We start from the raw sequence: 18,879 nt of genomic DNA on the forward strand, positions 1-18,879 counted from the left end.
AGAGAAAAAAATCACTTTTCACACCCTTTTAAAAAAAATTCATTCTTCTTGTTTTCTCTCTGAGCACAGCCCAAAATCTGGCCAAGGGAGTCGTGCTCTGTCGTGGATCACCGGTCATTAGCGACGGTGGCTGTCACCTTCAGTGGCCGAAAAAGGTCCATTTTTTTCTTTTTTTAAAAAATAGACTTTTAACCTTTTTAAAAAAATCTCGATTTGAAATAAAACATCGAAACCCTAAATATATTAAGAAATCTTTCAATTTCCAATCACCCCCGATGAGGCTTTCGACGAACCACCATGGGTTCAGCAACCTTCTAGGCCAGAGGAGGCTTCGGCGACGGTGGAAAAAGGTAAAAACGTTTCATATTTTTTTATTTTTATATATTTTCGAAATAAAAAATAAAAAATGACAGGATCACCTTTTTTTGTGTTTTTCTCAATTTCTCTTTTCTAAAAGAAAATCCCCCCTTTTATAATCTGTTCTTTAGGCTTTTTTATAGCTATTTTACAACATTATTTTTCTATTTTTTTCTACTGTTTGCTACTGTTCTTGCGTGTTGCTTCTTTTTTGCAGGCGATGGTGGCAGAGAGCGAGGTCAACAGTGGTGGTAGAACAGTTGGTGATGGCAGTCCTCGGGGCGCGAACATACTGACGTGGCATAAGGAGCGGCACAAAGGGCTAGGGTTTTAGTTGCTTTTCTGAAACAGTTTAGGCTATTGTGGGCAATAGTTTTTTTGGGGGGGGCACTTGAGCTTGATGTAATTTGGGTCTGATATTTGTAAATGGACTTTGGATCACCATACTATTTTTTATTTTTATTTTGGCTTGGTTTTTGTTTGGTTGGGCCTGGGTAAAATTGGGCTTCTACAAGTGAATTCGTTGATTGAAGTTGTGAATTGACAGGTAAATTATATTGAATGATTTACTTAATTGAATTGTTATAGTAGGTTCGATAAGATTTACGTTTAACCTATCGAACTTACTAAGCTTCATTAAGCTTACTTGTATTGTTTAATGTTCTTGTAGATTAATGTAAGGTCGAGAAATTGGATCAACACATCAAGCCACACTATCCAACTGAATCTGGTAGCTTTTGCAACATGTATTAAAGTTTATATGTCATGTATAGGGTTAATATGGTATTGAGTTAAGTTGGTTTGTGTAAATATTATGGGTTATACTTTGTTTATATTTTTAATCCACTTATATAAGTATGGATTAATCATGCATAGATGTATTTGAAATGGTTAAGTAATAGGCATAATTGAAGCATGGTTTGAGCTAGTGAATTTAGTAAAATATGTATACAGGTGTATATGGTTAATTTGGTAAGATAGGATATTTGAATATATGTGATGATATGTTAGATATAAAACTTGGTTTTGGCTTGAATTGAAGGTTTTGTTGTGACTTGTGGATGTGCAAGTGGTTGTGCCTAGGTTGATACGAAGATTGGGTGAGAAAAGTGGCCATAAAATGGCCTATTTTTGTCCACACGGGTAGAGACACGGGCATGTGTCTCAGCCGCGTGTGACACACGGCCTAGCACATGGGTGTGTGCTTCGACTGTGTGTCCCCTGTATCTTAAAAATTGAGAAACAGAATGTCCAGATTTTTGCATACGGCCTAGCACACGGGCGTGTGACTTGACCATGTGACCCCTTGTAACAGCTCATTTTTTAGTCAAATCAGAACAGTGGTTTCAGGACTATAAATTCGAAGTTAAAATATTTATTTTATTATTCTATTAAAGTCTACAACATGATAAAATTATTGTGTGAAAGTTTCATTTTAGCTCAGTTTTTAATGATTTTTACATTTTTGAGATCGTTGCTTCATATTCTAGCCAGCCCATACCTTGGATTTTGAAACTGTTAAATATTTAACATGTTGCCATTGTTGAATGTTTGAGTAGTTTAATGGTTGATGATGGATTTTGAATAGTTGTTTTTAGTTAAACTAATTTTGTTAAATGATTTTTGACAAAAATGTCAAAAAGGGATTAAATTGTAAAAATATAAAATTATGTGGGTAGAAGTGTGAATAAATTGCAAATATGGGCTGCTAGTAATATATAGTAAATTCGGCTAAGCATGGGCTGGTATTTTGTTAAGTGATTTTTGACAAAAATGTCAAAAAGGGATTAAATTGTGAAAATGCAAAATTATGCGGGTAGAAGTGTGAATAAATTGAAAATATGGGCTGCTAGTAATATATAGTAAATTCGGCTAAGCATGGGCTGGTACTAAATTGCATGAATTTGTAATTTTATATGATACGGACTAAATTGTAAATATGTGAAAGTTTAGGGGAAAATGTGTAAATTTTTCAAAATATGAATTATGGGCTAAATTGAATAGATTGAATACTGAATGTACTGAATTTGATAATATATAGATCAAGATAAGCCGAGATCGGTATTAGATCGGGAAAAAAAAGTGGATGAATAGCCGATATTTGCTATCCGAGCTATACGAGGTAAGTTCGTATAATTAGAATCGAACTTTTAAATACTTGTAATTATTTGAAAGGTATGTATATAATTGATTATCTGATATAACTGTAATATGAACGCTTTATTGATTTAGATTGTTAGTTACCGAGCCCCGTTTGAACTGTTTGAATTTGTAGAATACGAGTGACATGTCATTAGGGTTACCATTTTGGTTGAGATCCTGCATGTGTTTTGGACTCACCGCAGCTCGAATGAGCTTACTGATATGTCTGCTCATATGAGCTTACTGTTTCAGCTCGTCAGAGCTTACCGTTTCAGCTTTCTAGAGCTTACTATCCTTTAGCTTAGGAGGAGCTTACTGGTCATAGCTCAAAAGAGCGAAAAATGATAAGGAATTAACGGATAACTGATTTATATGTATTGTACATCACCCGAGTATCCCTCGAAATTCTAATAGGTTCAACAGGCATAAATACTGTTTATATGGAAGAGCTACTATTTGCAAATAGATTATTGTTTACATGATTGAGAATGAAATGTTGCTAATGTTGTACGTGATATATGAATTTGGTATAATGTAATATATTGGGTATTGAATTGAAATAATGGATGGTTATATGTACTTATATGGCTAACTTTTTAATGAATGTTTGTGTTTAGGAAATTGGAAATTGAGTTGAGTATACTTTATTTATTGCCTTAATTATATAAATGGTAAGTTTAATTCTGAATTATACGGGCTTACTAAGATATAAAGCTTACTCTCTTTCTTTTTCCATGTTTTATAGAAGTTCGATAGCTCGCTTGTTTCGGACAAGTCGGAGTTATGCATTACACTATCTAGTTGTCGATTGGTACTTTTGAATTTGTGGATATATGTAAATATGACATGTATAGGCTAGTATTAAAAATGATAAGTATGGTTACTTGAGATAATGAATTTTTGGTACAATTTGTAGTATAAGTCTAAGCTATGTGATTTCGCTAAATTTGGTATAATGTTTTGGTTGTATATAAGTGTTCAATTATGGTATGTTTGATAAGTAGTAGATGGAATGGAATTATGCAAATGTTATCTTGATATGTGGTTGGCATATGATTGGAAAATGCATGATGTTAATTAGGTATTTGAATATTATGTTGAATTGGTATCATATATGTATAAAATGTATTGGAATGGCTGCTTATTGAGTTATGAATAGATGAAATTTTATGCTTGTGCATGTATGTGAAAATAGGGTGACAAAATGGCTTTGCAAATAACCTATTTTTGTCCACACGGGCAGAGACACAGGCGTGTGTCTCGGCCGTGTGTGACACGCGGTTATGTTAAATGGCCGTGTGTCCCCTCGTGTTGAATTATAATGAAGTCAGTATGCTCCACACGGTCTCACACGGGCATGTGGCCGGCCGTGTGGTACAAGTCAGTATGTCCCCTAATTAGCACACAGCCTAGCACACAGCGTGTGACTTGGCCGTGTTGCATAAGTCAGTATACTCTTCAGTTTTCACATGGCTTGACACACGGGTGTGTCTTCGACCGTGTGATGCAAGTCAATATGCATGCCCTGTTTCCACACGGCCTAAGACATGGGCGTGTCTACTAGTCGTGTAAGGCATATGGCCTGTTCACATGTGCGTGTGGTCCCTGTATGTTTGAAAATTTCTAATTTTTTCAAAATTCTCGTATGTTATCGGTTTAGTCTCAAACCACTTTTAAAGCATGTTTAAGGCCTCGTAGACCCTAATAAGGGACAATATGATTGTGTGGAATGGTATTTGAAAATGAATGCATAGATGTACAAGTTATGTATGTTAAATGATGTGTATTGATCGGTAATACCTCGTAACCCTACTCTGACGATGGATACGGGTTAGGGGTGTTACACCCCTGCACATTAATTTCATAAATTAATATGTTCACACGGCCTAGTACACGGGCGTGTGGCTTGGTCGTGTGACCCAAGTCAGTAAGCACCCTAAATTGGACACGGGTTGGGACACGGTCGTGTGCCCCACATCAAATGCCCACACGGCCTAAGACACGAGCATGTCTCTCGGTCATGTGAGCCATACGGCTTGGCGACACGGGCGTGTGTCCCCTACACCTAAGGAAAATTTTAAAATTTTGGGAAAAATTCTATGAGTTTTCGATTTAGTCCCGATTTATTTTTAATACATATTTTGAACCTCGAGGGCTCATACAAGGGACAATATGAATGTTATATGTTTGGTTCCTGATATATGTAAATTAAATGTTATGAAATGTTCGTATTTAATCTGTAAAGTCTAGTAATACTTTGAAACCCTGTTCTGACAACAAATAAGGGTTAGAGGTGTTACAATGATGGTATTGTTGTTCCTTAGATTGCTTTCAATCCCTACAATATGTTAAAAGATATTGGTATTATTTATAATATTCAATTAAATATTAATAAATTTATGATCATAACTTCAATCGAGATCTGTTCACGGGCTAGGCTCTCTGTCCGATCTTAAAAGTCTGTCCAAAATTTAAGAGCGTTTAGATAAAAATATTGAGCTAAAAAAATTAGATCAATTTAAAATATGATTCAAACTCAAGCTCAAACAATCAAGGCCCAAGTTTGGTCCTACTCTACCCGTTTTCTATGTTTATATATATTATATAATTTATAGCACATAAAAATTAAATATATAATAATATATAATATTATAATATAAATATTAAAAAATATTAGTATAAATATATAATTTGAATAAATGAGAAATTATTAAATATTAAATAAAAATAATAAAAATATATTTTTTAAAAAACTCAAAAATGAGAATTTAGATTTTATTAAATGAATTTATATAATAAATAAATTTATATAAAATTTTATAAACAATACATTTATATAATCTTATAATATATAATATATTTATATTGATTATATATTATTTACGAACTATTCTCACTAATTTATTAACAATTAAATAAAAGTTGAATTAGTCATCAATTTTTTATAGTTTGCATGAATGGTTTAATAATAATTATGAAATTTTATTAGCACTACATTTAAATTATTAAAATAATTAATATATTTTATTTATGTTCAATAGTTATTATTTTGAATAATGTTGAATAAACCTATATTATCTCATTTGAATATGATACAAATGTTTCAATTATAATTTGAAATTATTTAAAAAATTATTTATCTATAATATATCCATTTTAAATATGGTACAAATTTTCTAATTATAATTTGAAAATATTATTATTATGGAATTTTTAAATAAGCTAATATATTTTAATTATGTTCAATAATTTGGGTCATAAATTTTAAAAAACTAATTATGGTAATAAAAAGTAGATTATTTAAAAGAGTAAACTATAAAAATAGTCACTTTTGTTTGCCTCAGGTTACATTTTAGTCACTTATATTTGAAATGTTGCGTTTTAGTCACTTATGTTATTATTTTGTTACGAAGTGATCACTCTTCCGTTAAGTTCCGTCATCTCCCTAACGGTAATCCTACGTGGCAGTCCAATTAGATTTTATAGTCAATGAAAGTTGGTAATATTGTAAAGTTATTTTTAATACTCGATTTTATAACAAGCAAACATCCGAACAAGAAAGTCCAAAATTTGCCCTCAACGTTTGCACATTTTTGAATGTAAGTCATTGTACAATTTACATTTGTAACCCAGAGGACGTATGAGTATATCTATTAATACATATTTTATTCGACTAAATTATCTGTTAATAGTAAATCAAATGCATAATTTAGCCAGATGAAATATGTATTAACAGATGAACTTAAAATATAGTTGGATTGCTACGTAAGATTACCGTTAGGGAGATAACGGAACTTAACGGAAGAGTGATCACTTCATAACAAAATAATGACATAAGTGACTAAAACGTAACATTTCAAACACAAGTGACTAAAATGTAACCTGAGGCAAACAAAAGTGACTATTTTTATAGATTATCCTATTTAAAATTAATCTAAGAAATTAATTATGTAAAATCACCTGCAATACATTTCACATTCTAAACTTGTAAATTTTTTTGTTCCACTGACGGTAGACTAGATAATAATCAAAGGCTTAGTACAAATCAAACTCCAAATTTTAATTAAAGTCCAACTCAATTAACGCCCAAAATTTCGGCTCAAATTTTCCCTTTTACAATCGCAAAAGATGGACGGAGACCATCGTTTTACTTTTGTAAATGATAGATTTCCATATCTATTGTCCAAATTTACAGATTCAAATTTTATAAAATTACCAACATCCAATTTGCTGGCCCAAATATAAAAAAAATGTAATTTTTTTTAGATGATGTAATTAAGCCAAAATTTTAAAAATTTATAAGAATAGGTCAATTTAGATAAAATATTGCTGGAAACGTTTTCTGTGTGTCACCAGTAAAAACACTTCCAATTGGAAGCATTTTAAGTATATTAACAAAAAAAGGCTTCTAATTGGAAACTTTCTTTTACCACATCAGCACTAAAAATGGCAACACTTATATTTTTTTGTTAATTTTTAGTGCCACCTATTAATGTGAAAATAAAACTTACAAAACATGACTTTATATAAACCCAAAATCTTATTTCCCTCGTTTTCTTTAATAATGTGATATATGAGATATTTGTATATATAGACTAATGAATAAATTTATAGCTTGTTCTTAGACAATATAGGATTGCTTAAGAAAATAATGAAAATGAGACTTTAGATGTATATAAAAATCTGTTTTGTAAGTTTTACCAAAAAAATAAGAATAAAATATAAGTGCAGCCACTTTTAGTACTGATGTAGTAAAAAATACTTACAGTTAAAAGTATTTTTCTGTAAATATGCTGAAAAGGCGTCCAATTGAAAGCGTTTTACACAAATCCGTCCATTCCCATAAATTTTCAAAATTTGACCTATTCCCGTAATTAAAAAAAAAAAGGAGGGATTTTCTAGAATTTTAGTCTATTTGCTATCATCCATAGAGGTGTTCATTGATCAATCTGCACCAATCTTAAAAAATTTTTAAGCTTGGCCTCACCCACCCAAATGGTATCTTTTACTGTTTAAAAATAATAATAATAATTATAAAACTGAATTTCCATTTACCTCTCCCTTCAATTAATTGCTTCCCTCTCAAGAAACAAAACCCTCAGCTGTGTAAGTGCAATTACAGTGAATATCAAATGGTAGGCTCTTTTTTTTTTTCCCCCTTTGAATTTTTTTGTTAGTTTATTTTTCCTGCGTGCTTTCTTTTATTTAGACATCTAGCAATATAGTTCCTTTGATTATAAATTTCCGGATTTTCATCACAGTGATACAAGCTACCGTATTTTGGTTGATGTATTAGGAAGCAGCTAACCGTTTGCTATCATTTCGGGATTTCTTGGTAGAAATCTAGATATAGCGAACGGTTTGAAGCTAACCCAGAAATTTTCTTGCTTGTTTTTTAATTGTTATTGTAGAGCAAATTGCCTGGTGATGCTATCAGCGCTTTGATTGAATAGTGGCGTTTGGAGGCCAAGGGTTATTTGATAGATTTATGCATGAGTTTGAGCCTTATGCAAAATAGTTACAGCATTTTTGGTGAGGAGTTGGGGAGATATTGGTGAAGCTTGCCAGGCACGTAAAGATTTTTAATGAAATGGTCCAACTAGGTTGTGCCATTGATGTTCTTGCTTATAATAGCTTGTTGGAAGCCTTATGCAAAGTTGGTTGCCTGGATGAAGCTTACAAGGTGTTTTGGAGAAATGGGTTTGAATGGGATTTGAGCCAGATGCTTGTAGTTACTCCGTTTTCATTCGTGGATATTTTGAGGCCAATTATATTTAGGGTGTTCGATAGAATGAGAAGATACATTCTTATGCCAATTTTGTTCCCTTAAAATTGTATCATCAAACAGTTTTGCAAGAATGATAAGACTGATGAGGCTTACCTGCTTTTGACTGAAATGATTGGAAGGGGAACCGGTCCAGATACATGGAGTTACAATTCCATTTTGGCTTATCATTGTGAACATTCTGACGTTAATAGGGCTCTTAGATTAATTTCCAGAATGCAAAACACTGATTGTTTGGCAGATAGGCACACTTGCAATATGTCATTCAAGTTGCTTATCCGTAAAGGAAGATTGGATAGGGCAATAGAGTTGTGAGAGGTTATGGACGATAAAGGATTTTATCCTCCAGTCTTTACTTATGCTGTCATGGTTCATGGATTGTGTAACAAGAGAGGTTGGTTAAGGAGGTGTGCAAATATTCTGGGATGATGATTGATGAGGGTATACTGTATACCTCCATATGCATCAATGGTTGAGTGATTGAGGAATAGGTTGTTGTGGTTTGGAATTGGATTAGTGGAAAGTGTTAGGTACTTGCAAACAGGATGGAAAGAAGCACTTCTTGCTCAATACTAGAATTAACAAATGCAATGAGAGGTGAAACAGCCTATAAGAGAAAGAGAAGTGACGAGCCGGAGCTTGAAAGTGAATAACAAGGACCTTGCTTTTCAGTTTGATGCTTCTCAAATATAAAAAGTCAAATCTTTAAGTTCATGATCGATTTTCTAGTCTTATGCATGAATTGATTTTCATACCACTTGTCTTTATTTTCACCTTAATGCATTCTCTGATATAAGAAACTTGCTTTACAGATCATTGAAATTAAGCATTCTTCGTTTCTAGATTGTACTTGTGGTGGTGTCTAGTTCTAAACAAACACCTTTGTGGAAATTCAGATAAATGATGCAAATATGGAAAATCTTCTGGTGTTATAGTAGATCATATGAAAAGTTTTCTTAGCCAAAAAAAGAATGCAGTGAAGTTAGCTCTGTTATTTGCAGGGATTAAATTAGAAAATCATATAAGGAAGCTAATTCAGATGCAAAGGGTGTTACAAGGGTAGACATTTCTCACTGTTGTGATTCAGATGGTTTATATTTTTTATTTACTAACTTTTTGTTACCAAACATTTCATTCATGAAGTTTAGGTTGCAAAGGTGGTGAGAAATGGAAGTCTATGTCAAAAGTTCTTTATAACCAATCATTGATGATTTCATATTTATTTTTCATTAGAGCTAGCATATAATTAATTTTTTGAATTATAAATGTGGGGTTTTCACAATGATAAGCCAAATTGGAATTGTAACTCCATGTATCTGGAGGAGGCTAACAATGCTGACAATTAAAATAAAGAAGTGAGGCTTCATTCACCATTTTCTTAAGAGCTGGCATTTGATGTATCTGGTGGTCTCTTGGTCTTTCTTTTATCATATATGCTGACAGGTGACAGGTGAATATAATTTAATTTGTTATTATTTTAGGAGGAGGTGAATATAATTTAATTTGTTATTATTTTAGGAGGATGGAGGTTCAGAGAAGGAAACATCTGCTGCTGAAAAATGAAGCTGAGCAAGTATTAGCTGATAATTAGTCAGTGGCAGAGTTGTGTAGGGGTATTGTACATTTTTTAGTCCCCTTTAGGGTAATGAATTCTAGTTTTTTTTTTTTTTTTTGGGGGGGGGGGGGTGGGGGAGAGAGAGGTTTCAAAAAAAGGTGCATTTCATTCATAAACCAAGTAGCAAGTCTAAACATGGGATAATTAGCTTTATCAACTAATACAAATGAAGCCATAAAGATAGCTTGGATCACTTCCTTTCCTTGCTAATGCATCAGCACAACGGTTTCCTTCACGAAGAACATGCAATAGTCTAGTGTTCTGGAATTCTAGTTAGATGTTGGGGGAGGGGGGGTTTGACAAGAATCTTATTTTTATTTTTCTTTCTTTGGAAATCATGTTATATTGTATTCTTTGACATGTGAAGGCTAAGGCAAGTTTCTGCTTTAAAGTAAAAGCTTCATGAATTAACAGTATTGATGATAACAAAAAATGATCTTTAGAGGTCGCCCTCAAATTTTCTTGTGTCAACATGTCTGAAGACAAAAGTGTTCATTCAGAGCATTGATGGTCTCAATGAAATGGTTATGCAAAGCTGGCAGTAATAAAAAAGATAACTTATTTGTACTTAATTATCTTTGGTAGAGTTAAAACTTTATATTGAAACAATGTATGTTTCCATAATAGTAGTTATTAATTAAATTAAGCTAGAAATTACTAAAGCAAAAAGGTAAGAAAAATGTAAGTAGGTGCTGTAAAAACATGAATGTTTCTACTTTGGGCAGATTTGAGTCAGCATTTCACTGACTTGTCTCTTGTTTCTTTCCCCTACAAGGTAGCATTGGCTTCCCACATAAGCAGAGATTGTGAGCATAAGCAGAAGCAGGGAAGATGTTGTAAGGCCGACCTTGTGGGATCTCTCCACATAGTCTATTTGCCCTGAAGCTTGCATGTCTCATAAACTTAATACCCAACAAGCTAGTTGGGATTCTTCCAGTGAGCCTGTTGATGGAAAGATCAAGCCAATGAAGGTTCGCCAATCGTCCTAAACTCATCGGTATGGTGCCGGTTATCAGGTTCCTCGAAACATCCAGTCTTTCGAGTTCAATAAGATTCGAGATTGAACTTGGGATCTGGCCTGCAATCTTGTTGCTTCCTATATTCAACTCTTTCAAATTCAGCCCTTCGGAGAATTCCGGTATCGTACCGGAAATGAGATTATTTGACACATCTATAACCTCCAAGAAGCTGCTTGTTCGGTTGTTTAAAATGCTCGAGAGAGACCCGCATACCTGGTTCGAATGAAGATCAATAGAGGAAATCCCATCTGGAACTTTGAGTTCTGAAAGATCGAACTTCAGCAGGTTATTTGAAAGCTTCACCTTCTGCAGACTTGTCATTTTTGTGAAAAATGTTGAAATGCTCCCAGTGAGGAAATTATTGGACAAATCTATGGAGCTCAATGAATCTGGCCTTGTAAACCTTGGGAGGCTTCCTCTCAGTTTACAACCAGCAAGATTAACATCTGAAAGCTGTCTGTCTGTGATCCACTTAGGAACCGTCCCTAAACTGAGGTTGTTGAAAGACAGGTCTATTGACAAAAGTGAAGGAATGCCCCTGTTGGAAACATCTGGTAAAGGGTCTGAGAATCCATTTCTGGATAAATTAAGGGACCAGAGATTCTGCAATCTTGAAATAGATGCTGGAATGTGACCTATAAACTTGTTGCTACTCAGTGAAAGGCTAGTGAGGGACTTGAGATTCCCAACCTGCTCTGGGATAGTTCCAGTGAGCTGGTTGTGGCTCAATGACAGATATGATAGGCTAACCAAGTTGAACATGGAAATGGGTAAGTGAGCTGATAATTGGTTATTAGAGAGGTCAATAAAGGTAATGTTTCTAAACTGTCCTATAAATTCAGGGATAAAACCAGACAATGAGTTGAAACTGAGATCAAAAGACTGCAAAAGGTGTAGATTTTTTAAACTATCAGGGATAGGACCTGACAAGGAATTTCTCCCTAAATTTATCATCTCAAGGTTTCTCAAATTTCCTAAGCTTGGAGGAACGGGTCCCTTCAAATGGTTGCCAGCCAATGAAAGTGTTTGGAGATGGGATAATAGGCCTAAACCTGAGGGAATGTTCCCTCGAAGGGAATTGTCTTCGAGGACCAACTGAGTAAGCCTGGTTAGCTTGGAAAAGCTATCTGGGATTGGACCTGTAATAAGCTTCATCCCACTTATGACCAACACTTGCAAGAATGGTAGACTACCCAGGGAAGAAGACAAAGTACCCTTCATGTACATGCTACTGTCTTTTACAGGCCCTTGAAGTGCCAATGTAGTGACCCTCCCAGCTGGATTACATTGAACACCTTCCCAATCTCCTCCACAACAATCTCTTCCAATCCATGAAGAGAGAATCCCTGTTGTGTCCTTGACAATTTTGGCTTTGAAAGCAAGAAGGGCAGCCCTATCAGCCTCTGAGCAAACACCTGGTGAGGTTGTTTCAGCTAGTGACAATGGAAACACTCCCACAAGGGAAGAAATGAATAAAACCTCAAAAACCCATACCAGAATCTGCATTTTGGGAAGTGGGACTTGATCAAATCAAAGAGATGGTTGAAAAATATATAGGGTTTTTCCTCCACTGGATCTGACAAGAGGAACAAAGAAAAGAAAAGAATATATATCCTACCATGAAAAAAGTAAAAATATAAAAGGTCGCAAAGCAGACATGGGGCTTTTTTGTTCTTATATTTTTCTTCACGTAGACAATAAGGTATAATGATGAAAACAAAGGTAAATAAAAGATTGAAAGAGTGAAATGTGAATTCTAAACTATGTTCCCCCATTCATATATATAGTAGCACTAAAAAGAAGAAGAAAAATTATGAAATCTGCTATGCCTATATCTCAGTTTAATGATTCTCACATGAGGATTTGTGACCGTTTGATGAATCACGTGGATCCTAATTTCATTTCGAACGTTGGAGCGCAGCTGATTCAAAATTTCCTTTCACCTTTTTGGTGGATCAATTAAACTCCTTTCAAGCTTAAAGTTCACACTTTTTAAATCTTTTGTGGATTAAATTTAAAAAATTCAATTTTTAAATATTATTTAAACACTCAAATCCAATTTCTTATGGGTTAAAAAGGTAAGAATTTGTTACTATTTTGTGCATGTTTTGACACCATTCATACTCGTGATAAGGGCTCCCCCCATGCATTTATCACTAGTATTCAAAGTAATCACATGTGTAAGTGTAACCAAACTGTTCAACGTACTCTTCAATTTATTTGACTTGATTCATCTACGTCTAATTATGATTTTAGTCCTTTTTTTTTATGATAGAAATTCGGGGTTTGGTCTTTGACACCATTGTTATCTCTCTATTTTTATAATCTTATTATTATTACTAAATTCAAATTGATAACAGTGCTTGATTTTTTTTCTAAATAAAACCTTAAATATGATTAATTGGATTTTCAAATGGCAGCCATTGAAAAGATTAATATAATAAAGAGGCTAAAATCAGAATTACACCATTCAATGCAATCATGTTAAATTTGAAAACATCTCTCACAATCAACCGTTATTCATTGCTCATTCAACAAATTATTCAATCCAACAAATAAGTAAAAAAGTTGGAGAAATGTAATAATTTAAAAGAAATATAGAGTTTCGAATGGTGGTGATGAAATGAAATATATTGTAGCAATAAAAGAGACTAAAGTTATAAAAAAAAAAAAGAAAAAGAAAAAGGGATGGGGTGATAAAAATGATGGGAGGGAGTAGCCTATAAAACTAGCGTGAAACATAAGAAGATTTCAGATTAATGGATCCTTTTCCTAAATGGGAAGCTTACTTTATGGTAATGAAGGTGGTTTTCAACTTTTGTTGTTTATTTATCTAAATTTTGTGACCAGGGAATATTGGGTTCGTTGCTTACTCATTTTGTCGCTTCCACCTCCTTTCGGTTCAAAAGCAGCTATTACAAGCTGGGAATACTTCACAGTTAACAGTACACAAAATTTGTGTTCAATTTTGAATAATATACATAATTTATTTGTAATTAGGTGGGTCATCGTTTTAGACATAAGTCATTCGAGTTTATTAATCGGCTTTCTTTTTATCCATCATTTTAAATATAATATTTAAGTTTAGAATTTATATGTTTAAAGTCAATTTTTTTTTTTCGAATTTGATTTGAATTCTTATAATAAAATTAGATAGATATTTTACTAATGAAATTGAAATTGCAGATTTGATTGAAGGAGGACATGTTTACATATAATACAACTACTTGTCTAATCCAACATAGATTAATAATAGAGATAAGCAAAGCATAAATTTGGAGACAAAATCTTGTGGTGATGTAAAAAATGTTGAAAATGTTAGAAAAGTTTGTCAACCAAATCCAATCATTCTTGAAATTTGATTCCTTCTATTTTCCTCTCTTCAAGTCACATCTTCTTCACATCACCCATTCATTCCCCTTATTTAGTTTCTTCTATATCCATCCTCCACTCTTTCTTTTTATAAAATTGTTAATCTCACACATCATCTTTTAAATTTTTGTTGTAATTACAAAAATAAACTTAAATATTTTGAAAAGGTTTCTGTATCACATTATTTTTTTGGGTATAAAGGTAGGGTCCTTTTTCAAACAATACCACCATCTTTTTCATTTGATTAATGGTGAACCAATTTATTACAAAAACCGAAAATATAATATTTACAATTATTAATGCCAAAAAGCTTTAAGGCTTGAAAATAGCCATTGAGTCCACTCCATTCACATTCATTTACTAGCTATTTTGATGAATTTATCCATAAAATTTTTTATGAAATATTAGTTGTCATATGTTGCTTTAAAGCATAATCAATGGAATAAAGAAGGAAGGAAAGCAACATAAAGAGGAAATAAAATTAATAATTGATGAATCATCAAATTGCTCCTCATTTTTTACTTTCTTGATTTGCTCAATAATTAAAATATGAATATTATATATTCATTATGACAAAATCAATTTTCAACCATCTTATTTTCATATATTCAATATGTATGATATTTATAGATGTGAGCTAACGCTATTATATGATTTATGTGTGTTCATGTTAGTTTGTTTTTGTTTTACAATTTGAAGGTTTCATTAGAACAGAAGTTGAATGTTCTATTTGGTCTTTAATGAGTTCATGAAAGTGGTAGTAAACCATCAGGTTTAGAGTTTTAATGTTTAGGGTTAGACTCCCACATTTGGGAAATCATGTCCGAGTTGCCTCCAGATTTTCGAGTTATTAGTCAAATGATGCTTTATAATGCTTGATTTGGATTATATCAATGTAGTTATTGAAATTGTGCTTAAAATGTAAGTATTTTAATTTTAGAATATAATTAGTTTCAATTCTTAATTTTAAATTTAGTTATGTTTTTTTAAGTTTATGCTTTGGTTTTCTAATAAATTTTCAATCAGGATTTATCACTTAGTTTGAAACTTAATTGAAGATTTTATGTATTTGTCTATAAATAGACACAAACAATCAAAGAAAAAAACTCGGATTAATTTCTGAACAGAAATGAAAATATTAAAAGATACGACTTAATTAATTCATACAATTATTTAAAAAAAATAAATTCAATCGATTTAATATTTATATCTCAATTTTTTTTTTAGAAAAAAAAGATTATGATTACTTTAAAAATATAGATTTAAATTAGTTTGGTTGATGTAGGCTCTACATTCTAAAATGCATAGCTAAAAACCCAGTGATTATACATATATGAGCAACCTTTTCAATGCAAAAATGCAATTTAAAACCATCAAGCTTCCTTAGTGGATTATGACCTGTATGTATATAAATTGACATACAATGGTGATAGGTCAATGTGTAATTGATAGTGTGTTGGTTTTTCAAGTTTCAGGAATGCGAAAAGATTGAATGAATTTAGGGGGGGTTGCGGTGATTGCGCAGCAAAAGAGCAAATGACCCCACACAGGGAATCGACAATCTTGACTGACCCTGTCTCTGCTATATGTGCTGAACAGGGTTTGGAATTTGGAGTCCCTAAGTTGATGTTTTTAGTATTTATTTATTTATTTATTTGGTGTCCCAAAATTTCCAATCATACAAAAGAAAGTTCAAAATTGGTTGATTCAGGCCCCTACTGTGTTTTTGTTTGTGTGGGTGTGGGGGGGGGGTCCAAGCATGTTGGATGACATGGGATCAGTCATGATTGGGAACATATTGACCATTTGATCATGTGAAAGTGTCTGTTTAAAGATTGTCCGTAATGGCCACTTTTTAAGTTCGTTATACCGACACATGAGTAAAATGCGAGTAAGATTACTTGCTGATACACAGATGAAGTAGTGGCGTTTCAGGACGATTCATTAATTTGTTAGAAAGAGAGCCATGCGGTGATCGAAAAAGGGTAGGTGGCGGTTAGAGGAACAGTGAGGTTCAATTAGGCTGGGAAATAAGGTATTTCGGTTACCCCACCTATACATGCGAGTATTGTCTTATTCTGAGATATCACGTATTGTTTTATGTTTGAATATTAATAGATAAATGGTCTTTGCTAATTGGTTTAAGTAGAGTGGCGCCTCTTCAAATTGCATAAGATGGGCAACAAATAAGGCCCGCTTGATGTAGTGGTGATTGATGTGAATAGATTGCAAGGATTTATGAGGTGAGGTGTTTGTTTTTTGATTTAAGGGTTGACCTCACGAGGTGTTTTGTGGCAAGGTGTAACAAATCTAAAGAAATCTCAAGCTTATTACTGTCAATTAAAGAGCAAGCCACCTGCAGAGAAAGTAGAATCAAGGTTCAGTTCTGCTGCTAGAAATAACTAGGGTAAGCATTCGATCGAATCGAGTGAAAAAATATTGAATTAATCGAGTTGACAAGTCTCATTTTATCATCCTAACTTAATATGAAATTTTCTCGAATCGAGTTAAGTAAAATGAAAATCGAGTCAAGTTGAATCAAATGGAATTGTTCAAGTTAAATTTAAAAAAATTAAACATGTCAAATTAAAAATCTTGTTACAATATAACTAATTTCATTTTAGAGCACATTAATTTGAAATTATATATTTTTTTAAAACTCTCTCAAAGCAAAATAAGAGAAAACAAATGATACTTTAGTGATAAACTTGAATAATTAATTTACTTATTTAGGTCCTAAAAATTATTATTTTAGAATTATTTTAATTTATTTATATATGCTTTAGATATTTTTCATATTTTTAAATTTTTAGAATTTTTTTAAAAATATAAATTTTGGATTTTTTATAAATATTTTGCATTTTCAAAATTATTTTAGAATTTTTTGTATTTTTTGTTGAGAGAGATCAAATTGCTCATTTTCAAGATTGGCAGGGACCAAAAATGTATTTACACCAATCCGTTATTTGAGTTACTAGAATTCTAAAATTTAACTTTACACGAACTTGAAAATCAAATTATTTATTTGATTTTACTCGAAAAAACTGAATAACTCGAATAACTCAAAATTCAAAAAAAAATTCAAGTCAAATTGTGTTTTGCTCACCTTTAAAAATAACCCTCAAGAATCAAGGTTGTAGAAAAAATTTTGCAACACCCTAAACTTGGCCTAGACGTTATGACTAAATCTTGAGAAGTTACTGCAATTCATTTGAAAACCCAGAAATTATTTAGGCTTGTAGAAATAACACCGAATTTTAATGAAAACAATTTCGGTTTCTTTTCGGTGAAAGTATCCTTCTTATTTAATTCGTTAATTCTGTCAACTAAATTTATATTTACAAAACGCTCTTGTATGCAACGAAATTCTTAGTTAAAATCAATTTGGAAAACACGAGCAGTATTTTGAAAATCCAAGTTTCGGTGATGGCGAAGTTTTAATTTAAAAATGATAAACGGTTTAAAACAACATATAAAAGTTCAAAACCGAACAGTCTCAAAATGTTCAAACAGTCCAACAAAACCAAAACAGAATAAACTAGATTTTAAAATAGCATAGTTAACAAAAATGTTTAATCGAGCTCTCGTAGCACTGACCTACTCTAGGTCTAGGGGTTACCTGAAAGTAAATAGACAGATGTGAGCTTTCAAGCTCAGTGTGTAACTTATAAAAAAAAAACCATAGATTTAATTTCAGACATGCTTTCAGATTTCAGTCAAACATATTTCATATATAGAAAAGGAATTAGAACATATCAGATACAAATTTACAATCCTACCTACATCCACTACATACCATCTTCAACCATCGCTACACACCATATAGGGTAATAAGTACTCATCCAGCTTTACACACCGCTTAGTGAATGTATGTCACTTTTCAGAACATTTGCAGTCTAGCTGCTAGATCATTAGGCGATAATTCGCCAGTAACAGAAATATATGTGGCTAAGCCACTAGATTTGGCATATAACCTCTACAAACATATTTTACCACCCCAATGCACATGCAGAACTAACAAATATAAAAAATATATATCACATATGTGCTTTTTATAATAGATCCCGATCAGACTTATCATAATACAGGTCATAATTATCATAACACAGATCATACTGAGCATATAGCATATAAGTCATGCGTACATAATTCGTATTTAACGCAAACAAACATAAAAAATCATGGTTTATAACCTAATTTGTATCATATGGACCCTACGGGAGGCTCACATTCGACTTGTATGACAAATACGATCCTAGAGAAAAATTTTAAAATTTGGGCCTACACGCTCGTATGGCCAACATGGTCTAGCACACAATCTCATAAATGCTCGTGTGGCCCACACGGACCAATTGGCCCAAACCATGTGGCTCACACAGTCTGGCACACAACTGTGTGGCATCGACAGTCCCAAATTTTGACTTTCGCTTTCGCTGTTTTCTCGAGTTTTCGTTACACACTTGAATATTTTCTAACAACGGTCCCACAAATGAGTGTACTTAAATCGAGAGTTAACACAGCCAATTTTAGTAACGATTAGCGAAACTTAATCAAGAATTGATCCCAAACGAACTTATTTGACCCCCTAA

At 32.7% G+C, this 18,879-nt stretch overlaps 1 protein-coding gene and 1 pseudogene across 1 annotated transcript; one reads left to right on the plus strand and one right to left on the minus strand.

The window, feature by feature from the left end:
- The first annotated feature begins 275 nt into the window (after positions 1-275).
- LOC107894663 (pentatricopeptide repeat-containing protein At1g52640, mitochondrial-like) lies at positions 276-9,054 on the plus strand (annotated as a pseudogene).
- Positions 9,055-10,444: 1,390 nt separating this feature from the next.
- On the minus strand, positions 10,445-12,658 carry LOC107894071 (DNA damage-repair/toleration protein DRT100). Its single transcript, XM_016819276.2, has one exon. The coding sequence runs from the start codon at positions 12,422-12,424 to the stop codon at positions 10,640-10,642; it is 1,785 nt and encodes a 594-aa protein (XP_016674765.1). The 5' UTR covers positions 12,425-12,658; the 3' UTR covers positions 10,445-10,639.
- Positions 12,659-18,879: the final 6,221 nt, after the last annotated feature.

The sequence above is a fragment of the Gossypium hirsutum genome, chromosome A13 (assembly GCF_007990345.1).
Source record: "Gossypium hirsutum isolate 1008001.06 chromosome A13, Gossypium_hirsutum_v2.1, whole genome shotgun sequence".
NCBI classification, from domain to species: Eukaryota; Viridiplantae; Streptophyta; class Magnoliopsida; order Malvales; family Malvaceae; genus Gossypium; species Gossypium hirsutum.

Coding starts and splice junctions, on each gene's coding strand:
- LOC107894071 (XM_016819276.2), bottom strand. CDS start 12,424: ATGCAGATTCTGGTATGGGTTTTTGAGGTTTTATTCATTTCTTCCCTT.